This window comes from Artemia sp. Qi Xiang Cuo, chromosome 16 (genome assembly GCF_049724085.1).
Source record: "Artemia sp. Qi Xiang Cuo chromosome 16, ASM4972408v1, whole genome shotgun sequence".
In the NCBI taxonomy this organism is placed as follows: domain Eukaryota; kingdom Metazoa; phylum Arthropoda; class Branchiopoda; order Anostraca; family Artemiidae; genus Artemia; species Artemia sp. Qi Xiang Cuo.
Window position 1 is genome coordinate 52,346,107 of NC_142809.1, and position 25,898 is coordinate 52,372,004.

Sequence of the window (25,898 nt, forward strand, 5' to 3'; positions counted from 1 at the left end):
AGTTGACCATAAAGATAGGCTACTTAACGTTCGTTTTGGGGATTGGGTTGATTTTGCCTCTGGCTCCTTAAATCCTCTCAGACTACTCCGGGGGGTAATGCCCCTTACCTTCTTCACCCCTACTTCAATTCTTTTCGAACTTTCTCCCTTAGGCTCTGTCATTTCCTTTTCTTTCACAATAGCTACTTCCCGCTCTTTTTTCCGGGTTTCATCTTGTGCTTTCGTGCTTCCTGTGCGAGTCTTTTCCATTTTCGATTAGCCTTTCGCTCCCCGTACCAGGCTCACCACCTCCTTGGGACTCAAACTTGCCAGCTGCTCATCTAGAGAGCTTGCAATTTTTGTGGGCCTGTAAACCAGACATTAGAGTTTCTGCCGGTTTCCGAGGACTGATCTGTGAGCACTACGCTTGGGTTTCTACTTCCTCTAATGGGTTTTTTTCTTGGGAATAATAGAGCTTCATGACCCTCCTGATGACAAATGTAACACATTTTAGGCTGACTATTGTAGAAAACCTGCATTTTATCCTCTGTTAAAATCTTTACGGACGATGGGATCGCTACTTCCAAATACATCAGGTCTGTTCCCTTCCCGTTAAAAACAGGTATAAAACCATCCCCTTGAAAAGTTTTCCTTCTAACATTCACCACAAGCCCATAGCCTTACAGTGCTGTTGTTATATCATGGTTGGTTGCTTCTCCCGGAATTCATTTGAGATAGATTACGTGTGGGCATTTTCCATTTGTATATACGAAAACTGGATACCGTTCATGTTTAAAAATAATTTTCAACTCCAGTGCCTTTAGTCTTTGAACACATTCTTCTGCCAGTACAGGGCTTGGAATCGTTACTCGCACTACACCAAGCCTATTTGCATCATTTCCGTCAATCGCGTGTACATTCAGAGCATTCAGGCCAATCGATATCAGGTATCGGTGGATATTTGAATGCGGTAGTTCTTTCAATACATTCTCTGGCATTGCACTAAAATCGAACTTAATGGTTTTCCTTGCCATTTCCTTTTTACCCTTTTTCTTAATAAACTAAACCTCAACAAAATTTTATTAAAACCTCTATAATATAAACTAAACCACAACCCTCTAACCTATAAACTAACCCCCAACATTTTTTTTTTTTTTTTTTTTTTTTTTATATATATAAAGTAAACCTCAACAAAATTTTACTAATACACTAAACCCCTTTTCCACTTTCCAAAAATCCTTTTCAATCTAACCTAAACTCACCTACCCAAAAACAGCACCAAATTCCCTTTCACGCGCTCTAAAATAATCTCCCGGAAAAACCTATAGTATAAACTAAGCCTCAACAAAATTTTACTAATACACTAAACCCCTTTTCCACTTTCCAAAAATCCTCTTCAATCTAACATAAACTCACTTACCCAAAAACAGCACCAAATTCCCTTTCACGCGCTCCAAAATAATCTCCCGGAAAAACCTTCTACCTTTAATTGCCCAAGCGCCTGCTACTGCCAACGCACCATCCGCCCTGTAGGCAACACTGCGCTATTATTTCACCTTTATTCTTTTTCCGCCACTGCAATTTACCATGTTACCTGTATTCAACCGTGGAATAATATTTTTAAATAATCACTAGATACCTAATTTGGTCTATTTTTCCCAGAAGAAAAATGACCTGTAATTACAAATCGAATATGGCGATCACTGGAGATGTAACTGCATTTTTCCACCTTCACTCTGACTATGGAAAACACACAAACAAAGAGAAGCTTTTTTCAAAACACAGCTTATTCTCTTTCCAGCGTTGCAACTCCCCAGCGTTTCCCAGTGTTGTTAAAATAACGATATAAGTGTTATAGTATTGTTGGTTGATTCATTTATTTTTAGAGCTATTTTGTCATGGATTGTGGCCCAACAATTGAAGACTAACCTAACAACAGACTAATTAGCGGTTATTTTTTTTTTTAGGACTTTTATTCTTTTTATTTATTTTTTGTTTAGCTTAGTTAATTTAGCTTACGCAATTGATTTAAAATTCATGCTTGGGCCCACTCTTAACCACCTCCCTTGAATCTTAAAATTTCTATAATTTTCTCCATAATTGCTGTTATTTATCCATAGTTTCATTTTTATTTCTTGGCAGCAATCCAACTATTTTTCATAACTGAATGGTTTAGATGGCTTTTATTCAACTCAAAAAATTTGTATTTTCCTTATCGTATCAAAAAAAAAAAAATATTAAAGGACATGATGATTTGTTCTGGTCTCTATAATGTAGTTTTACATATTCATTCCATAAAAACTGTAACAATCACTTTTTCTGGCTGGGAATAAACAAAGCAACTACACTCTGTAAGGGCTCAGCAAGAATTGTCTCTTTATGCTCAGGGTTGCTCTATGCATATTCCTATCCCAAATCCATATGGGATATCCCATTTTATATATCCTAAACATAACCCAAAATACTGTCTCTGGATTTCACTGGGAATTAGATTAGGCTTTTTGGTTTCTTATCAACATTGAGTAGGCCTAACTGTTGGGGCCACAGCCTGTGCACTCATTGCTCATTATTTTTACATCTCAACACCAGATAAAGAAAGGATTGTCTTTCTTGTTCCCCATCCCTGGTCACTACTCTGTCTACAGCTGTATACCTTCAAAATGGCAACACACTACCACCCAAAAATCATCATTTTTTGCCACTTGAGGTTGTTGGGATTGTGGTATTTGGTCTTGAGTGTGCTCTTCCAAATGATTTAAAAGCAATATGAGAAAAGTAGAATATTGCAGTTGAATTATCATTATCAACATCGGCCTTGACAATACCCTAAAAAAGCAAAAATGACCCCCCCCCCGCTTGATAGTCATGACCCATTTGTTGTGAACCCCTGACCTAATTGGATTAAAAATTGCTGCTAAAATATTTTGCAGAGACTGCCTTTTAAGCACAAGCAAGCTCACTTTTAGTACTGTTGATAAATATTGCCTTTGGAACCCTGCAGAAGAATTACTCATTGTTTTCGTATTATTACTTTATTATATTAATTTTATTATATATATTATAATTATATTATATTTAATTATATTATATTACTTTATTAATATATTGAGTAAACAGTTTACTTTGTTTTTAAATATGAAAAGATTTTAAAGCCTCATCTTATTTGAAACATTAAAAAAAAGCTAGCTACATAAATATCCAACTTTTAAGGGATGGGTCAAAATATTTTCTTCTTTGGGAATCTATTGCCCGAGAAAGTGGGCTTTTGAGCCCAAATGGTTTCAACTTTTTAGGGAGGAGGAGGGGTTTCTCTAGGCCAAAATTAGGGTGATCTGTCAATGTTGGGGGGGGGGGCATTATTTAAAACAATATGTTAATAATGTATAACTGTTATTATATTCTTTGTTGATTAATTTATTTTGCCTCAGAAAGTGTGTTTTTAAGCCCAAATGGTTTAAACTTTTTAGAGAGGGGAGGGGTTTCTCTGGACCAAAATTAGGGTGATCTGTCAATGTTGGGGGGCATTGTTAAAACAATATGTTAATAATGTATAACTGTTATTATATTCTTTGTTGATTAATTTATTTTGCCTCAGAAAGTGTGTTTTTAAGCCCAAATGGTTTAAACTTTTTAGAGAGGGGAGGGGTTTCTCTGGACCAAAATTAGGGTGACCTGTCAATGTTGGGGGGGGGGGGGCATTATTTAAACAATATGGTAGTTCTGTAAACTGTTATTTTACTCTTTGTTGATTAATTCATTTTTAGAGCTATTTTGTCACGGATTATGACCCAACAATTGAAGACTCCTACACTAAGCAGTGCGTTATTGATGATGTGGTGGCTAAGCTTGACAGTAAGTGGCTTTTTTTAGATTCTACTTGTGAAATTAAATTTAACAAAAAATATGTTTGAAATGAGTTTCAGGATCTACACTGTACCCAGAAAGTTGTGTTTAGAAAGAAGAGGGTGGTATCAAGGAGAATTATATTTCAAAAACAATTAAAGGTATTTTCCTTACAAGGGTGCCAATTGGAGATGGGCAAGGGGAGATTATCCCATTCCTTTAGATTTCGAAAAAAATTATTTTCATCATTGAAATTAAAAAAAAAAATGCCCCCTCCTTAGATTTAGAAAGTATTTTTTTGTATTTTCATTAAAAAATACATGTTTGCCCCCATTTTCATGAGTTGGCGCCAATGTCTCCTTAAGGAATGCGGGGCAAACAGGAAATTAAGTTAGAAAAAAAACATCACACTGATGCAAGTACAGCCAATTGACAATTGACAATTCAGTATATAATGTGAGGACATTAAAAGGTCATTCCAGTTCAAACAGCTTTGTTTCTTTGGATGATAATTCACAACTTTCTTATTTGGAATCAATTTTGATAAAAAGAAATGATTATATTTGACGATTGTATAAATATATGGATAAATATAGCAGGTAAGTCTCCTGATCAGCATCTTCCATACCTCTTTTTTGTCATAATTAAATAAAAAAAGTTTTTTTTTTAACTGAAAGTAAGGAGCGACGTTAAAACTTAAAATGAATTATTCCGTATATGAAAGGGGCTGTCCCCTCCTCAACGCATCGCTCTTTACGCTAAAGTTTTTTATTGTTTAAAAAAATAGAGTTGTGAGAAAGTCAAACTTTAGCGTAAAGAGCGAGGCGTGGAGGAGGGGACGGCCCCTTTCATATACGGAATAATTTGTGTTCGTTTTAAATTTTAACGTCGCTCCTTACTTTCAATTAAAAAAACTTGTTTTTTTATTTAATTTTTGAATGTTTTTGAATTAATGCAAGTTTTGATTTTGGCTCACCGTACATGAATAATTAAAACTAAATTTGCATATTAATTTTACTTTTATTTGGTTAAATGGCTTTCTCGAAACTTGTTAACTTTTATTTACAAACATTTATATTAGTAATAAATATACGTAACTTACGTATGAACTTACCTAACGAACTTCTATATTCGTACATTTTTATTATGTATATTAGGGAGGTTGACCCCCCTAGTCTATACCTAGCTCTTTACGCTAAAATTAGTATTTTGTTCCAATTCTTTAAAAATGACACCTTAATCACAAAAGCCGTTAATTAGAATAAATAGCTCTTATGAAAGTACTAAAAAATCTTTGGCTTAAAGAGCGAGGTATTGACTAGGGGGAGAATCCAATCATATACGTAATATTTTCTTTTCGTTTTAATTTTTGATGTTGCTCCTTAATTTGAGTTGAAAAACTTGTTTTTTTTTTATTTAATTTCTGATTTTTTTTTAAATAATGCTGGGAAATCCGGCGCCCCCTTCATAGCAATGTCCCTTCCCCCATGGAAATATCCTCCCACATAGCCCCCGACTCCCCCCCCCCCACTACCAGAAACCCCACCCCCTGAAAACGTCTGTATACTTCCCAATAACCAATATTATATGTTAACATTGGGTAAAGTTCATAACTTTCAGCCCTCCCTCCGGGGACTTCGGGGTATTAAGTCATTCTAAAGGACATAGTTATCATACTTTCAACCGTGATGAACAAAATGGCTATCTCAAAATTTTGATCGGGTGATTTTGGGAAAATATGAGTGTGGGAGGGGGCCTAGTTGTCCTCCATTTTTTGTTCACTTAAAAAGGGCACTAGAACTTTTAATTTCCGTTTCAATGAACCCTCCCACGATATTCTAGGATCACTGGGTCAATACGACCACCCCTGGGGAAAAAAAACTAACACGCATCCGTGATCTTTCTTCTGGCGAAAAATGCAAAATTCCACATTTTTGTAGATAAGAGCTCTAAACCTCTACAGTAGGGTTCACTGATACGCTGAATATGATGGTATGATTTTCATAAAGGTTCTATAACTTTTAGGGGGTCTTTCCCCCTTTCTTCGAAAATCAGCCAAATTTTCTCAGGCGCGTAACTTTAAATGGGTAGGACAAAACGTGACGAAGCTTATATATTTGAAATCAGCATTAAAATCTGATTCTTTTGATGTATCTATTGGTATCAAAATCCCGTTTTCTAGAGTTTCGGCTACGATTGAGCTTGGTCGCTCCTTACTTACAGTTCGTTGCCATGAACTGTTTGATTATAATTATACTCCCTTCAAAACGCTATCTAGGGCATAATTATAAGCGTATAAATAACAGAAAGAGAGAAAACGCTCAAAAATTTGGTTTTTAAAGACCAAACGAAAATACTGAAGAAAAACACAAAGTGAATATTTCGAGAGAACAACCGCCTCTGTTCTTCAGCGCGAACAAAATAATATAATCAAGGAAAATACCAAAGAAAAAACCAAAAAAACAAACGCGGTAATTCAACAAAGCTAATTGAAAACCAATAAAAAATACCAGCCAAAAAATTAAAAGATAAATACAATTTAATAAAAGACAAAATTATAAGAATTAAAATCAAATACCTAACAATCATAAAGTGAGTCATTTGCCAATATCCGTGATTTGCGCAAAATTCAAAAAAGTATGAACTGCCATCAGCGGACACTAACAAACAACAACCCATTTTTGGGCCTTAAAACTCCCATTTTTGAGCTTTTTTTCGTTCTGTTATGGCAGGCCAATGTGGTTTAAGAAATTATCAGGATACGAATAGGCTTGTATGTCATAAAATTACTCAAAAAATTGCACGAATGCAATTAAAATGTACTTTTTAAATTAAATAATAACAGAATAGTTTTCAGAATAAGGCTGTCCGTTTGATAGGGGGCTACATTAAAGATATTAACAATACAGTAGCAGGTATAAACATAAACAGTAGGCTATAAACAGTAGGCTACGGTTTTTACTTACCAGTGTTTGCATGAAATGTGTCTATCGGTGTCTTTACATTTTTCTTTTTCGACAAAATAATGATTATTATACAAGGAATGCTAATAGTCTGGTGACGGAGTATAGGAGTGGATTTCAAATGAAACATCTGCGCCAGGGGGTATGGAACTCCCTCCCAGATAGTGTTAAGGCTGGTGAACAATTGGCGGCTAGTGTAAAGGCGGCTTAAGTTCAGTTCAATTCAGTTCAATTCATTTTATTTAACATCAAAATACATTTAACAAATATGCCAATACCCGCCCCAAGAAAGATACCAAAAAGCACTTGCGACTGGGCGGGTAAATACACTAAAAAACAACACACACAAATTACATACAAACACTACAAAAAAAAAAAAAAATCAATCAATCTCTCATCAATTCATTTAATAATAATAATAATAAAGATAAATAATAATAATAAAAAAAAAAAAAAAAAAAAAAAAAAACAACCTTGACCTAACAAATATTTTTTCAATTTATTTTTAAATAACCCCAGGTGCTCAGCCGCCCGAATGCTCTCCGGAATAGAGTTCCACAGAGTTTACTCTTTTAAAAAAAGAGTAACGAATTTTTTGTTGGGGGGGTGAGGAGCCATGATTCAGAGATTGAAGACATATGTTATCATTTATTTTCTTTTGTTATTATCTTCTTCTTTTTCTGTCTTTAATGAGAATGTTCATTAGTACGTGTTAAAAAGATATTTAAATTTTTTTTAGAAATTTAAAAATTATTTTTTAAGTAAGTTCAAATAGTTTGTGGTAACAACCCAATGCCAGTGCATGTTTTCCCATGGGCAGTTACCTATAGATCATTTTCAACTAGGTCGTTTGAAATAAATTAATCTAATCTAAAAGAAAATAATGACGGTTAAGGTGCAGGTTGGTGCAGGTTACATTTGCAAGCTGTTTTGTGTTCGTTTTAATTTCAATTATCCTGCATTTCGAATGTTCTTGTGTTCCCTTGTTTTTGTTTAACATTTTATTTCTTCACATAGTTAATGCAGTTACGGCTATTGAGGATAGGCCTGTCCCCCTCTATATTATTGTACATTAATATTATATTAGATTTTTTCTCATTGCTTTGAGGATTATACTCATAGGGACAAACAGCCAAAACGTTTGGGGGTATGAGGATTTGTCAAGGGGGATCTGAAATTACTCAAATAGTAATTTCAGGCCCAAAATTCTAAGGTGTCCATCTAACCGATTTTGGGTGGATTCTGCTTATTTCCCTTTCCTCTACGTAAATGTGTAATTTTCACCCTTTAGTCAGAGCAGAGGTGGGTAAACGTTTTAAGGCAATTAGCTGTTTAAAATGTTTAAGCTGTTTAATCTGCTACAATAAAATAAAGTACCGAGCTTTGATCGGTACTAATGTTTAAGCTGTACTTATGCAAAAGGTTTAAGCTGTTTAATCTGCTACAATAAAATAAAGTACCGAGCTTTGATCGGTACTAATGTTTAAGCTGTACTTATGCAAAAGGTTTAAGCTGTTTAATCTGCTACAATAAAATAAAGTACCGAGCTTTGATCGGTACTAATGTTTAAGCTGTACTTATGCAAAAGGTTTAAGCTGTTTAATCTGCTACAATAAAATAAAGTACCGAGCTTTGATCGGTACTAATGTTTAAGCTGTACTTATGCAAAAGGTTTAAGCTGTTTAATCTGCTACAATAAAATAAAGTACCGAGCTTTGATTGGTACTAATGTTTAAGCTGTACTTATGCAAAAGGTTTAAGCTGTTTAATCTGCTTCAATAAAATAAAGTGCCGAGCTTCGCTCGGTGAAAGCAAAGACAACTTTGGATTCCTTTTATGTTATTCGCTATAGAAAGTAAAACCTTCAGGGTATTGAACATCTCGGTATGTGTGACGTCATTGATTTGAATAATGTTTTTCGAAAATTAATTAAGGCCCTAAACGAATTTTTCCCAAAGTCGTGACTTGTCTAGATCGTTTTTCACCCCTTAACAATTATCTTATTACAAACAATCCTTTTAAACGAGGAATAATCACTTTAGCTCGGTCCACTGGTAGAGAAAGTATTATTGCAATTTTTCTGTCCCAATGCGTAGCATTTAATGCGAAGTAATTAAAAATCCGAGGTTTGCTTGACAGCTATCAAATGGAAATGTCTCTTTCTGAAATTGACTGATTTGTCAACAAACATTGCGTTTTGAAATTCCTGTTTGTGCTAAAGGCTTTCAATCTTCAGGGGTCTCTAAATTCTAATCACAAGACGACTTATGAAAATTATTAAGGGGGCTGGGAAAAGAAAACAAATTTGAGAAATAATTGTGTAATGTGTTTATGTGTATGTATGTTCTCGAAAACAGCTCCATATTTTTTCAGGAAAATAGTTATCGTGGGATATTCTCGCATAAAAAAAAAACGATCTAGATAGGCCAGAAGTCTGAGAAAAATCGTTAAGAGCCTTAATTTTTGTTTTTGTTAATGACTTCATGTAGTATTGTTAGTACATCATATAAGTATTTCTTATGACATATATGGGATCATATAAGCATTTTCTTACATGATGTTATGCATAGCATAAATAAGATTGTTGAGTTCCCAAAGCAAAAGTTATTTATGTAATATAATGTCTGTTGGAAGGCCCAAAAAACGAAAATTTGCAGTTGCATTTACTATAAATGAGGAGTCTTTGGAACCAACACCTGAACTATCAAACGTAATAAAATGTGAACTTCGACAACCTGGACCATCAATTGTGACAACACCAATACGGGCAGCTAAAGCAAAGGCCATTGCTAAATTGTCTGAAGTAATCAAAATCTAAAAAGGTGTCAAAAATGAAAACGAAGAGCAAAGACACGGGCGGTTGGAAGATATGCGAATATAAACCACAATTAGAGCGTGCTAAAAGGAAAATGAATAGCAAAGATACACGCGGTTAGAAGACATACGAAACCGAACAAGTGAGCGAGTCAAAAATGAAAATGAAGAACAGCGAGTCAATGAAAATCAACCTGGACAGCGAGAATCAAAACGTGTCAGAATTGAAAATGATAGCGATAATGATTATAAGGTCATCAATGTCTACCATACCTTTTGTTTAAAAAAAAAAAAGGTTCGGCGATATGTATATCATAATGACGAAAGATAAGCCAAGGTGTAACGAACCAAACAAATTGAAAATGATAGCGATGATGATTGGGTTTCAGATTTTGACATTGATAAGGTCATCAATACCTACCATACCTTTGAAAGTCAGAAATATGGACTGGATAAATCGTTGGAAGAAAAAAAAGTTTTGTCCCACCACCCGAACAATTAAAAGAAACAAAGGTTCAGCGATATGTTTTTCATAATTACAAACGACAATCCAAGGCAAAAGAAGAACTTTTTGTCCTACAACCTAAACAATCAGAAGAAACAATGGTGGCCGTCAATGCCTTCCATACCTTGTAAAATCCAAAACCTGGACTAGATAAATCGTTCGAAGAAAAATAAGTTTTTGTCCCACCACCTATCAAAAAGTTGTTGTCCTGGAAGAAATTTTCCCTCTTGCCCTTGACCCAATCCACCTATGTTAGTAATGTATTCCGAACGTTTGAGGTATGAAGCTTGGCCTCTTTTTTTAGATGGACATCTCTTCCACCCTTCCCAATGGAGGGGGGCATTATAAACTACTTTTTGCCCCTAGCTTGAATTGCTAAAATAAGGCTCAAAATTCTGAAGCGTGCAAAAATACTGACATTTTGACTAAGAGATGTGTAAATATAACTAAAGGATGTGAAAATATTTTTGATAGGTCTGAGAGAGAGGAGAACAGCCCTAGTTTATAATTTGTTTTTCTCTAGTGGTTGATAGAAAATTGAAAAAATTGAAAAATTGAAAAAGTAGTATTTTTGACGTATTTTTTACCTTAAATTAGGCATTTTTCAGCACCACCATGCCTTTCTATGTCGAAAAAAATAAACGTTCAAATAGGGATAAGTCTATTTATTAGACAGCTATAACAGATACAAAAGACTGGATATTTTGATCACATGTACAGTGATCGTTATCACCAAAAATACTAAAGCATTAAAATTAAAACAAAAATATTTATACAGACCAAAATGAACCGTATGAACTCTAAACTATTTATGGAAAGGAAGTTATCATTAGAGCCTTTAACACATGACACTCAAAAAAGGCATTTTATTTTAGAATGCAAAGAGAAAAGAGTAAACCGAACATTTTAAACACGTTCACAATTTCACAGTTTTCAATTGGTTTCTTCGGACAAAATGTTACAATTTTTACTAAAAGGTATAACCTAAAAAATGGTGGGGAGGGTTGTTCTTCTGGACATTCTTCAGAGACTCCCTTCATACTCCCTATACATGAAAATTTACCTATACCGTATATAATATAATTAAGTGTTTTCTTTCTTTCTTCAGTTTTGGATACAGCAGGGCAGGAGGAGTTCTCAGCAATGCGTGAACAGTACATGAGATCCGGTGAGGGTTTTCTGCTTGTTTTTTCAGTTGCAGATCGTGCATCGTTTGATGAGATATTTAAATTTCATAAGCAGATATTGCGGGTCAAAGACAGGGATGAATTCCCCATGCTTATGGCTGGAAATAAGGCAGACTTAGAGCACAATCGAGTGGTAGGTCTATTTACTATTTTTGATGTTTTTATTATTTTCTCTTTTCAATATAAATCCCTAGAAAAAACGACCTTTTTTTTAGAGTGGATCATTTCAGTTGTTGAAAGATAAATACACAATTTGATTAAGATAAGATTTATTCATTAGATACACATACAATATTACATGTTATTATTCCCTCAAAGGCCCATTGACCTGCTCAAAGGGGGAAGACAAATGAGTTGCTTACTCAGAGATGAAAAACAAAAGAAAATTTAAAATGATCACTTGGTCACATACGAAGGAGAAGAAAAGAAAATATAGATAAAATAAAAACTGTAGAAAAAATAGAATAAATAAACTAAATTAATTAATTAGATTAAATAGACTCAAAAAATAAATAAATAAAAAAAAATAAAAACATAAATAAAAATAACTTCTACGAAGCCAAAGAATTTTTAACAATTTTTTTAAACAAACCGAATGAGTGGTATCCTCGAGCTGATTCAGGCAACTTATTCCAAACAATATGACACGCAATTAGAGGATTAAAACCTGACCTTATGCAAGGAGTAAATGGACCTTGAACTTGATTTGTCATATTGCGAAGATTATAATTATTTTGATCAGAGGTAAAAGATAGCGGAACGCTTAGGGGCCGGGGGAGGTCACCATGAAGCTGAGAAAAAGTAAAACATGCACATGAAAGAATGTATAGTGACTCAAGATCAAGTAATGGTATAACAAATGAACGACTAGTTTCCTGAATGAGGTTGCTAGCTTTATTGTACACCTTAAAAAGTGGTTTTGACAGTGAAGGAAAAGTAGAAATCCACACAATTGGACAGTAAGAAACGTAAGATTGGATCAAGCAGTGAAAAAGGATTTTCAAAATCGATCCTGGAAAAATATGTCTAAGTTTCCTTAAAATACCGAGACTCCTGCATATCTTCATTTAAAAAAATCAATGTGATGTTTGAAAGATAGATTTTCATCAACAAGAATGCCCAAAAAACGAACATATCGGTCTTTAGATCTATGAATTATTCCATTTGGCTGGTGAATTTCTGATAACTGGGTATAAACCTGAGAAACACGCGAAAAAATAAAAACTGGACTTAAAAAAATTTAGGGTAAGATAATTAGCATCAAGCCACAAAATCACCCTCTCAAACGAATTTTCCAAATTCAATCGAAGCTCAGATTCGCAATTTCCCAAAGTGTCCAGTGTGCTGTCATTAGCAAAACAAACAAGGACATCAGAAGAAGGCGAACTATAATTGCCACTATGGGCAAGGGAAGGCTTAGGACGACAAAGTCTACAGCAATTAATAAGTTTCTGCTTTTTTACAAGATAATAAAGATCATTTACATAAATCAAAAATAGCACAGGCCCTAAAACTGATCCCTGGGGGACACCAAAATTCACTTGCAAGGGTGACCGGAAAAGTGGATCAACAGAAATTAACCTATCCTTCAAATAAGACTGGAACCAAAAAAATACATTTTCCCTTATGCCAAAATGAGACATCTTTGATAGAAGATTTCATGGGTTAAGTAATCGAAAGCCTTACGAATACCCAGGAATACAGCAGTCAGAATCAACCCCGAATCTAACGCAGAATGAAAAAAATTCGAAAGAGCCATACAGGCATGTTCAGTGGAGTGCTTCATTCGGAAACGAAATTGAAAATCATGAAGAAATTTTTTAGATTTTAAGAAAGTAAGGAGACGAGAATGCATAGCCTTTTCAAATATTTTACTGAATACTGATAAAATTGAAATTGGTCGATAATTTGCCGGATCATTCCTTGGTCCACCTTTACACAAAACAATAATCCGAGCACGCTTGAGAGCATCCGGAAAAACACCACATTCAAATGAAAGATTAACAAGTTTTGTTAGAGGCAATACTATTGAAGGAAGAATAGATTTAACTACCTTAGTAGGGATAGAGCTAGATTGAGAACCGGGTTTAAGTACATAATTTATTCATTGCCACAAGCAGCAAAATTATTTAGATAATACAGAGATTTGGCTTTCCTACACAAGGAATTATATATATTCCGGTAGATCTTGAATTGACAAAGACGAATAGCACCTGCTGAAAGTGTAGCGCATTTATAAGCTCTCCAGAGATTATTCTTCCTTCTCCAGCTTTTGACAAGTCCGGATGTCATCCATGGGTTTAGAGGAACAATCCCTTTAGACCTATGATTAGAAGGTGGTACTTTACAAATGCTAAGAATAGCCTCTCTTAATGTTCCATAAAAGGACTCAAATAAACAAGAAAAATCCCTATCATTATCAAGCAAGCTCCACGAATTTTCCGCTAGTTTGGACCCAAAAAGAGATAACTCTTTCTCACCAAACCTAACAGAATAGGAATCAAGCACCTGAGCCCGGGTACTCTTCCCCTGTTTAAAGCTGAATCGAGAATATATTGGAAAATGATCGGAGATATCACTAACTAAAATTGAGTTTTCCTTCAAACTAAGCGTAGAGACGATATTGTCAATCAAAGAAGCTGTAACATTAGTTACTCGCGTGGGGATGGATGTATATGGTAGAGTTCCTGAGTTTTCTGCGGCAAGCATGGTTAGAAGAAAATCAACTGAAGCCGAAGAGTTTGAATTCATCAAATTTATATTAAAGTCACCCATTATGATTAACTGACACGGACGTTTCAGTATTATGTCAAGTATTTCCTCAAGATTCCGAAAATTCGCCACTCTTCTCTCGCAGTTTGATCTTTTTCAAAGATGTAAAACGTTTTCAAGAAAGAACTAGTTAAACTTGAGCACAAAAAGAGGGGGGCTAAGGGATATGTTTTATATCTCAAGTACAATTTTGTATAGTAATAGTTCGAGAAATGGAGCTCAATTTACGTGTATTTTTATTTCAAAATAAAGTTTATTTTTTCTGAATAAAAAAAGGAAGACCGCATCCCCACTTTCATCCCTGGATCTTTATGATTTAAAAACTAAAGTTTCCTGATAAAACTATCATTCCTACAATAAAGGGGACTAGATACCCCCCCCCCTCGTAATCTACATGGTATTCCAACTGAAATCTTTCCCAACGGAGGGATTTCAGAGGGCCAATCCCCTCCCCCATATTTATCTCAAGTATTTTTCTTGGAAAGATTCATATGACCTAAAAATACACCTTTAGGGCTGTAGATATCACATACCCTACGTGCACAAAAGGATCCATTGACCTCAAGCCTTATAGCTAATGCGCTCTATATTTGTTACCTCTAGTTGATTAAACAATATTTAAATAGATTTCCCGTAGTTTTAAGCATTTGATGTCTTGGAATTTTCGCTCGATAATATTTTGGCCTTATTTGCGTGAATTATCCCAATAGGGTGATTCGAAGTTAATGATTTTTACTTATTTAAAATTAGCATAAAAGCCAGATCTTTTTAATGTATAAATTGTATTCAAAATTGCTTAGATTTTCGGGTTTTATTTACAAGGGTCGCTCTTTATTTGCATTTCTTTACCCTGAAGTGTCTATCCCGTGGTAGAACGTTGGATTCCTCTCTGCTTGGCGACACGGGTCCCACGGTTCTATCACAGCTGTCGCAAAACTGAACGATAGGTTTGCTGTAAAAAAGACCTTTATTCCCAAATTGTTCGATCCAGACATGCATCAATAGAGGGGCTTCCTACAACCCCTCAGCCCCTGCTGCTTACATTCAAGTTTAATGTTGTATGGCGGTGCTTCAATAATGATAATCAAGCTTGAAAACAGCACCCCTTATCTTTTGGAGGGGAAGATAAGTCAAGAATTATTTTGGGGGTAATAATTACCCTGTTTTTGAGGTTTTTTTTGTGGGTCTTTTCTTTTTTTAGGAGATTACCCCTCCTCCCCCCTGTGTGCATGAACCTAATATTTTATGCTGTACTTGCAATGAAGTAACAAAAATTGCGCTTGAAATCTTGTTTTAATTGTAAACAGAAGGAACTCAGAATTTAGCTAAGCACCTAGAAATATCTTTGAAAGGATCTTTTAAATATATCCCAAGACTACTCTAAACTCTACAAAGTAGCGGGAAAATACCTTATTTTGAAATGTTCTTTTGAGCTACACACCAAAGACACTTAGAATTTAGTGAAGCAACAAGAATTCTATAAATTGAAAATTTATAGAATTTGTAAATTGACATAAATTAAATATCACAGAAGCTCAAAATTTGGTGCACTAGCTGAATTAGCTTAGATTGAAATGTAGTTTTAAACGATACTAAATAGCTCAAAACTTTGCTAAGCTCCTCAAAATACATTGCGACGTAGGTATTTTTTCGAAGACCACTCTGACAAACAAATAAAAGTTCAAATAGGGATAAGTCCTTTGATTAGACAGTGAAAAACAGATACAAAAGCTCTGGATATTTCGACCACATAGATAAGTCACCGTTATCATCAGATAAATTGAAGTATTACAATTTAAAACTAACTATATTTATTCAGAATAAAATAATTACTTCTGAGTCAGAGATAATTTTCGGTTCTGTGGCTGAGAGGGTTCATTCGAAGTCTTGAGTTCTTCAATACCGTATTGCCTAAAACTAAGTTGAATTTCAGCCAATTTGAAATTTATTTATTCTGTAATTTACTTGTTTTATATTTATTCTGTATAAATGTAGTTTGTTTTAATTATAATACTTTAGTTTATCTACTGATGACAATTACTGATGTATGTGGTCGAAATATCCAGAATTTTTGTATCTGCTTTTCGCTGTCTAATAAAAGGACTTATCCTTATTTGAACTTTTATATACCTTACGTTGGAATGTTCTTTTCAGCTGAGCACCAAATACACTTAAAATTTAGCGATGTAGCGAAAATTCTGTAAATTTTAAGTTATTTTTATCATGTATTTTAGGAGCTCCGAATTTAAACGATGTAACTGAAGTACCTTACATTGAAAACAAGGCCGTACCCAGGATTTTTGTATTCGGAGGGAGTTTTACTATAAAAAAAAAATTGGGGGGAGGGGGATTTACACAAAAAAACCTCAAAAAATTCGTACAAAATTTGTTTATGTCCATTTTTTTTACGTTTTTACGAGTCAGACGAACTTTTTTTAGGGGGTGGGGGTCAAACCCCCTACCCCCCCCCCCCCTGGATACGGCCTTGATTGCAAAGTTGTTTTTAGCTGTACATAAAAAAAGCTAAACTTTAGGGAAGCAGCAAAGATTCATTATTCTTTTTAAGTTTAGCTGGGAGCTGAGACTCTAACTCCTCGTATGGCCTAGGACCTCAGAATTTAGAGAGCGAGCTAGGACCTCAGAATTTAGAGAGAATTTAGGACCTCAGAATTTAGAGAGCGAGCTAGGACCTCAGAATTTAGAGAGCGAGCTAAAATTAGTTTTTATTTAAATTTACCTTTAGGTGTATATCGAAATAGTTCGTAGCTTTGCACTGGAGAAGCTAAAACTTTAGTGAAGCTAGCAATATTCTTTGTATTGAGAATTTATTTTAATTTGTACAAGGAGCTAAAACTTCAACACTCTTTTATCCCCCAGGAACTCAGAATTTAGCAAACGAGCTATGCATTGAAGAGGCTTGAATTTAGCAAAGCGGCAAAAATTAAATGAATTGAAAAATTATGTTTGTTAAATTCAGAATGGTCCAAACTTTGTGAAACAGCTCTAATCTCGTGTATTGGAATGCTCTTTTTAGCAAGTTTTTTTTTTATTTATGCAATGAGCTTAGAATTTAGCATACCGGGTAAAAATAGCAAAAATAAAATAAATTGAAAAGTTCTGTTCGTTAAATTCATATAGAGCTCAGAGCTTCGCACAACAGCTAAAACAAGTTTTTAAAGAATGCTTTTATTGAGTATGTAGCAGAATGGCTCAAATTTTGTGAAGCAGCTCTAAACACCGTGTATTGAAATGCTCTTTTTACCTTCACATCCAAGAGGCTCAGAATTTTGCGAAACAGCAAAAAAGAGCCATAAATTAAAGTTATCTTTTTTTTATATCTACAAGGAGCACATAATTTTGTGAACCAGTTAAATATAGCTCAAAATGAAACGTTCTTCGAAATATATATCATAATAATTGTAAAGTTGAAACGTTTTTTTGAAATATATATTGAAAAAGCTCAAAATAACTTAAAACAACTCAAAAAGTTAAAAATAACTTTTATTGAAATGTTGTTTTGTATGTCTACTGAAGAACTAAAAATAACTATAAATTAAATAATAAAAATTAATAACAATAGAAAATGGAAATAGTAATAATTATAAATAAAAAAAATAAATGACAATATAAAATAAAATAGACATCAGACAATAAAAAAACAACTAAAAAAGTTAAAAAAACATAAATCGAAATGTTTTTTAGGTATCCACTGAAGAAATAAACCTAACAATAAATTATATAATAATTATAATAATAGGTATAAATAATGATAAAAAACAATAAAACAAATAATATAAAATACTAATCAAATAATAAAAAAAAAAAGTAAAAAAAACAACATAAATTGAAATGTTGTTTGAGGTATCCACCGAAGAAATAAACCTAACTATGAAGTAGATGAAAATTATAATAATGAGTATAAATAATGATAAATAACAATAAAATAAATAATAATCAAATAATAAAAAATATAAAAAAGTTAAAAAAAAACACATTAATTGAAATGTTGTTTTAGGTATCCACCGAAGAAATAAATTAACCATAAATGAGATAATAATCAGTTTAAATAGCAGTAAACTAAATAATTTAAAATTGAAATCAAATAATAAAAAAAGTTTAAAAAAAAAACATAAATTGAAATGTTGATTTAGGTATCCACTGAAGAAATAAACCTAACTATAAATTAGATAATAAGTATAATGATAAATAACAATAAAATAAATAATATAAAATACTAATCAAATAATAAAAAAAAAAACTAAAAAGTAAAAAAAAAACATAAATGGAAATGTTGTTTCCACCGAAGAAGAAATAAACCTAACTATAAATTAGATGATAATTATAATAATGAGTATAAATAATGATAAATAACAATAAAATAAAAATCAAATAAGAAAAAAACTAAAAAAGTTAAAAAAAAAACACATATATTGAAATGTTGTTTTAGGTATCCACAGAAGAAATAAATTAACTATAAATTAGATAATAATCAGTTTAAATAGCAGTAAAATAAATAATTTAAAATAGAAATCAAATAATAAAAAAAAAGTTAAAAAAACATAAATTGAAATGTTGATTTAGGTATCCACCGAAGAAACAAATTTAACTATAAATTAGATAATAATTATAATAATAAGTATAAATAATGGTAAATAATAATAAAAAAAAATAATATAAAATAGAAATCAAATAATAAAAAACTAAGAAAAATTAAAAAAAAAAAACATAAATTGAAATGTTGTTTTAGCTATCCACGGAAGAAATAAACCTATCCATAAATTAGATAATAATTATAATAATAAGCTTAAATAATGATAAATAACACTAAAATAAATAATATAAAATGGAAATCAAATAATATAAAAAAGTTATAAAAAAAACATAAATTGAAATGTTGTTTTAGGTATCCACCGTAGAAATAAACCTAACTATAAATTAGATAATAATTATAATAATAAGTATAAATAATCATAAATAACAGTAAAATAAATTTATAAAATAGAAATCAAATAATAATAAAAAAATAAAAAAGTTTAAAAAAAACATAAATTTAAATGTTGTTTTAGGTATCCACCGAATAAATAAACCTAACTATAAATTAGATAATAATTATAATAATGAGTATAAATAATGATTAATAACAATAAAATAAGTAATATAACATAGAAATTAAATAATAAAAAAAACTAAAAAAGTTGTAAAAAAAAAAACATAATTTTAAATGTTGTTCTAGGTATCCACCGAAGAATTAAACCTAACTATAAATTAGATAATAATTATAATAATAAGCATAAATAATGATAAATAACAATAAAATAAATAATATAAAATAGAAATCAAATAATATAAAAAACAAAAAAAGTTTTAAAAAAACATAAATTGAAATGTTGTTTTAGGTATCCACCGAAGAAATAAACCTTACTATAAATTAGATAATAATTATAATAATAAGTATAAATAACAATACAATAAATAATATAAAATAGATATCAAATAATAAAAAAAACTAAAAAAGTTTTAAAAACACATAAATTGAAATGTTGTTTTAGGTATCCACCGAATAAATAAACCTAACTATAAATTAGATAATAATTATAATAATGAGTATAAATAATGATAAATAACAATAAAATAAATAATATAACATAGAAATTAAATAATAAAAAAAAACTAAAAAAGTTAAAAAAAAACAAACATAAATTTAAATGTTGTTCTAGGTATCCACCGAAGAATTAAACCTAACTATAAATTAGATAATAATTATAAGTATAAATAATCATAAATAACAATAAAATAAATAATATAAAATAGAAATCAATTAAAAAAAACTCAAAAAGTTTAAAAAAAAAACATAAATTGAAATGTTGTTTTAGGTATCCACCGAATAAATAAACCTAACTATAGATTAGATTCTAATTGTAATAATAAGTATAAATAATGATAAATTACAATAAAAGAAATAATATAACCTAGAAATCAAATAATAAAAAAAAACTTAAATTGAAATGTTGCTTTAGGTATCCACCGAAGAATTAAACCTAACTATAAATTAGATAATAATTCTAATAATAAGTATAAATAATGATAAATAACAATAAAATAAATAATAGAAAATAGAAATCAAATAATAAAAAAAAAAACTAAAAAAGTTATAAAAAAACATAAATTGAAATGTTGTTTTAGGTATCCACCGAATAAATAAACCTAACTGTAAATTAGATAATAATTATAATAATGAGTATACATATTGATAAATAACAGTAAAATAAATAATACTAAATAGAAATCAAATAATAAAAAAACTAAGGTTTAAAAAAAAACTAAAAAAGTTAGAAATAACTTTAATTGAATTGTTATTTTAGGTATCTACCGAGGAAGCTCAAAACCTAGCGAAGCAGCTAAAAATACCCTATATTGAATGCAGCGCTAAACAAAGAAGTAACGTGGACCAGTCATTTCATGAACTTGTTCGACTTGTAAGGCGATTCCAGCTATTGGAAAGACCTATAATGAAACAGCAGCAAAATCGAAAAAAAAAACGAAGCTGTATTATCCTCTGAATCAAAAATATTTTCAAAAATGTACGCTATTATTACAAAGAGTTGTTTCGTGTTATGTATCAATATTTTCGCTTCTACAACTTTGTAAAACTCTTTGACGTCCTATTTTGAAAAGTGGCGTAGCTAGAGGTTTCGCCGCTTAGGGTGGTACCGCGCTTTGGAATTGCGATAACCGTCAACTGATGTAGAATAATAGAATGGTAATAATATGCCTGTAGATATTAAGGGGAACTTTTTCCCCTGGAACTGGTTCTAAAGACCTCCCTAGTGAACTATCAATACCATTTTTTACGCAAGGGTAGCTATTATAAAAATTTTTTGAACCGGCTGTTGACGACAACTCCCTAGCTACGGCGCTGATTTGGGAATTGTTGTATTTTTAAATATTTACTGTTTCTACATGTCTGTTTTTAGTTGTTGTTTTTTTTTTTTTTTTTTTTTTTCTCTTCGCTATATGCTAATTGCTGGTTTAAATTTATATATTTGTCTCTAGTTGTATTATTTGGCCAATTCAACTATTTATCTCTTTCTTTCTCGAAAATATTCTGCAATTTCTGGTTAATTCTGGAAAGAAAAGGGGGGGGGGGGGATTGGGATCTTCTTAAATATTTGCAGATTTCCATTTATTTTATCATATTGGCAAAAAATTATCATTAGCTGTTTGTCTGTGTCATATTCTTTAACTTTCATACCAGGCTTGAGCTCTGTTTATTTTGTTTCCGTAAATGTTCTAGTAAGGGATTTTCGTTTACTTGAAAAGTTTTTTCTCCTAGGTGAAGGAAATTCCCAGGAATGGGTATCTAGCCCAAAATAGGGTATGAGAAGGTCTTTTCCAGCTCTGACCCCTCCCTACATGTAGGGTTTTAAAATTTTCATGAATAGTCACTGACAATATATCTTGGTATGGGGGCTCTCAGGATATGAGCAGCATTTCAGGTGAAATTTGATTTTTTTTTTTTTTTTTTTTTTTTTTTTTTTTTTTTTTTTTTTTTTAATACAGCATTAAAGTTCATTATTTGTTTGAACGTAAAAAGCATGGAGTAATAAATTTTAAAAAAAATGATAAATCCCTAGGAAGGGACCCAATGGTCCCTTCCTTTTGGCTTTTAATAATTTGGCTTTTAAAATCATGGTAAAATATCAAAATATGTTTTTTGTAACTCTCATTTCCTAATTCAACTACTTTCCAAGATTTTGAAACCTCAAAGAAATTGCAAAATTTTGATTTTTTTTTATTCCTTATTAAGTTTCTTTTTTCCGTTTTTTTTTTTTTTTTTTATTAAAAAAATGTTAGAAAAAAAACAATTTGGATTATTAATATTAAGATCGATTGTTACCCTCTTAACATTAACAATCAAAATTCTTTTGAATACTTTTGGATTCTTTTTTTCAGCTTTTTTTGAGGGAACAGCCTGAGAGATGAAGTTGGAACTTTCAGGAGTTTTTATTTAAGGGATGGATATTTAGTGCCTCGAATCTTATTTCGGGGAAGGCGAAGAAAAGGGGTAAACATACTTTGCCTCAAGTCTGCCCAAAAGCTTTAGCGCTTTAAACCCCTTTGTGACTAGCATGTTCACTATGAACTAGCAATGTACATTAAAAGACGCTATATTTACCTTGGTTAATGGAATAGAATATCCCACAATATTGCAAGAACATCTTGGGAAATCGGCTTGATACTTTCAGGAGGTGTTGGGGGAGTCAAGTTGGATGTGGTAGAAGTACATTTATAGACACTACGCCCACCCAAACTATTAAAATAGCATATAATGAATGTCTTAAGAATATCTATTAAGATGTGGTTAAAACTTTCAGGCAATGTTGGGGGAGGGGTCTCAATTTTTTTTTTTGGGGGGGGGGGGAGGGGATCTCGAATTTTGACTTTAGGAGGGGAAGAGGTAGATCGAAAGAGTGCATAAAAATGCAGACTAATAATCTCAGTTTATTTTCAAAATCTTCTATTTTTTAAATAAGTCACTCAACTAAAAGTGGCGCTTTTTTGGTACTATCCCATTATGTGGGCCTCTCGGGTTAATCACTATAGAATAGGCAATGACAAAACCCGTTTTTTACGTCCCAATTGTTATAGAGTAGGCAATGATAGCAAGGTTTTCATTGCGTATACGATATTAAACTGGCTTTTTGGAGTTTAGGGGGGGGGAAGGTACCTAGTTTAGGATAGGTTACGTATTTAATATATGCAATGCTTTACCCCCCCCCTCCCCCACCCCTAATGTGCAAATACATAGCCCAAATTTGTTTCTAAACTCTTATATATTCATCCTATTTTATTTCACTAGCATTAACCAAACTTGACTTTTTCGAGAGGCCCGCATAATGGGATAGTACCCTTTTTCTATTGCCAAAAATCCCACGCTCACTTTTTTCTAATATTCTATATTTAATATAATATTCTATGTTATATAATATTCTATAACGGATGTACCACTGAAGAATGGATAAAATGAATAAAAACTAGACCATTGCTCTTCCTGAAAGAAAACGTCAACAATGATAAATATTAAAATACAAAAAGCTGTTTTTTTGTTGGTTGTTCGGCCTTTTTTCTTGTATTTTTGAACTTATCATGTTAGTAACCTATAAATGAAGACATTTAGTAGAATTACGCTAAAGTTGCTGTATTTATTTAGAGTAGGGTTTCCACGTGCTGCTGAATAATTCTGTTGGTGATGCTGAATAGAATAGTATTTATTTTAAAAATTTATATCACAGCATGGTTGCCAAATTTGAATTTTACGTCAGAATAGTAATAGTATATATATATATATATATATATATATATATATATATATATATATATATATATATATATATATATATATAAATTATATCGAAAGAACTTGACCTTCACGTCAAACATAATTCGTTGTAAAAAATACATAAATGTACAAATACATAAAAAAAAAATAGAATGAAAAATTCTTCTGGTGCTGCTGAATAATTTTGCTGGTGATGCTGAATAGAATAGTATTTATTTTAAAAATATATATCACAGCATGGTTGCCAAATTTGAATTTTACGTCAGAATAGTACTAGTATATATATATATATATATATATATATATATATATATATATATATATATATATATATATATATATATATATATATATATATATAAATTATATCGAAAGAAGTTGACCTTCACGTCAAACATAATTCGTTGTAAAAAATATATAAATGTACAAATACAAAAAAAAAAAAAAATAGAATGAAAAATTCTTCTGGTGCTGCTGAATAATTTTGGTGGTGCTGTTGAAATTACTTGTGTTTCTATTTGAAAAGGGTGATACCCCTATTTGAAAAGGGTGATACCCCAATATGGTAAATGGTTTAGAACTAGTTCCATTGCTAGTATAAAAGTATTTCTTCTTCACTGCAGCTATTGGTCCTATGTACCTTTTTTAGGTAGATTTATTTTTTGTACTTGTATATTTTGATATAACCGATAAAAATGTAATAAATTTTAACGGAACAGTGCCTGATAGAAAAAGTAGCCTTATTTATCAATATTTGTAGTTGTTGTTATAGTAGATGCATGCAAGATCATGCTCTAAACTAGGTGATTTTTTAGGGTGCAAACCAATGGCGTGTCCAGGATTTTTGCCCGGGAGGGGTCACTTTTTTTTTTTTTTTTTTTTTTTTTTTTTTTTTATGCAACAAGAATTAGTTCTTTTGTAATTTTACGTTTTTACGAGACGGGCAAAAATTTTGGGAGGGTTTAAACCGCCTACCCTCTCCCCTTGATACGGCCTTGGTTCAAACCCCCTACCCTCTCATCCCACTGAAATATTAATTAATCTGAAAAAATATGTTTTCACAAGATATTGCTGTTCAGTCTGGATGCAGTTTATCTTTAAAGCGTTTGACTTTAAAGCTTTAAATTAATTCTGTGGCGAAGATTAAATTGCTATGATCAGAATATCAGTCTCAAGTTGAAATTTAGATAAGAATAGGACCACTTTCTATATGAATTAAAATATAGGTTAATTTATAAATATTATATTTATTTGTTTATTTATTATTAATATATTTATTAAAGTATAAAATTGAAATGTGGAAAAGAGTTGGCAATTGCACGATCGATGCACACTTTACCTGACAACACTGGAATTTCAGTTTACCTGACAACACTGGAATTTCAGTATCTGTTTACTTTCTTTTTGTTTTTTGTTTGTTTTCTTTTAAGGGGGAGCCCTATGATATATGCAATGGACTAACCATTTTGTTTTTTTTATATAAAAATTGTTCAAAGTTTTAAAACACTAATTAAATATAAAAAAGAAAATGCAGAAGAAGATTAACTAGTCTCTTTCATAGACTCGTGATTTGGACTTGACAACACCGAAAGCGAATTAAAAGGTTGATTTACATGTTTATCGGTTGTAATTTTTATTTTAATTAAGAATTATTATTTTTGGAAAATTACAGTAAAATGGTTTTTACAGTGAAATGGTTTGAATGTTCTGCCTTTTAATATTTATTGATATTATATATAAAAATGTTTTATAATTTTTATATTGTAATAATAATACTATAATATAATAATAATATTATTATTACATTATAATATTATTTAAGTACAATAAATAATATTATATTATGTTTATGCTGTATAAATTACTTAGTTTTGGTTTAAAGTTGGACCAAACTTTCACTTTCCAAGATTTTCTGTTTGTATCAGTGCTGTTTGTATCTATTTTTTATGGTTGTCTACTTTACTTTAATTATTTTTTATGAGTTACCAAGTATGCCAAGAAAAATAAAATCCCTCCCCCCCCCCTCCCTTCCTCTCCAGCATTTGAAAACCAAAATTGATTTTCTTTGTCTAGTGTTGAACTAAACAATCCAGGGCTTGTATATCCGTGCTGACATTCATTTTTTCATGGTTTTTTACTTTTTGCTTTTTAAGCTGCCAAGTTTGCCCAAAGGAATGAAATCGACCCTCTCTCCACGTTTTGAAAAATCGATTATCTTTTTTCTAGTGTTGAACCAAATATTCTGCTTTAAAGGTTTTTTGTATCTGTACTGGTATTTATTTCTTACAGTTGTTTACTTCTTTTTTCTTTTATTTTTTATGAGTTGCCAGGTTCGCCGAGAAAAATGAAATCCATGCTTCCAGAATTTCGAAAAACTGGAATTGATTTTCTTTATGTAGTATTGAACCAAATTTTCTATTTTAAGAGTTTTTTGTATCCGTACTGTCATCTATGTTTTATGGTTTGTTTACCTTTTTTGTGAGTTGCGAGGTCCA

At 31.5% G+C, this 25,898-nt stretch overlaps 1 protein-coding gene across 1 annotated transcript in view; it reads left to right on the plus strand.

Annotated features, from left to right (window-relative positions):
• Ras64B (ras-like protein 2) overlaps nucleotides 1-20,898 on the plus strand; it is a 38,772-nt gene extending 17,874 nt beyond the window's left edge. The window contains exons 2-4 of the mRNA XM_089102085.1: nucleotides 3,744-3,831; nucleotides 11,213-11,424; nucleotides 20,426-20,898. Coding sequence (XP_088958211.1) covers nucleotides 3,744-3,831; nucleotides 11,213-11,424; nucleotides 20,426-20,623 — 498 coding nt within the window. The 3' untranslated portion in view covers nucleotides 20,624-20,898. The remainder of the gene's footprint in view (nucleotides 1-3,743; nucleotides 3,832-11,212; nucleotides 11,425-20,425) is intronic.
• Nucleotides 20,899-25,898: the final 5,000 nt, after the last annotated feature.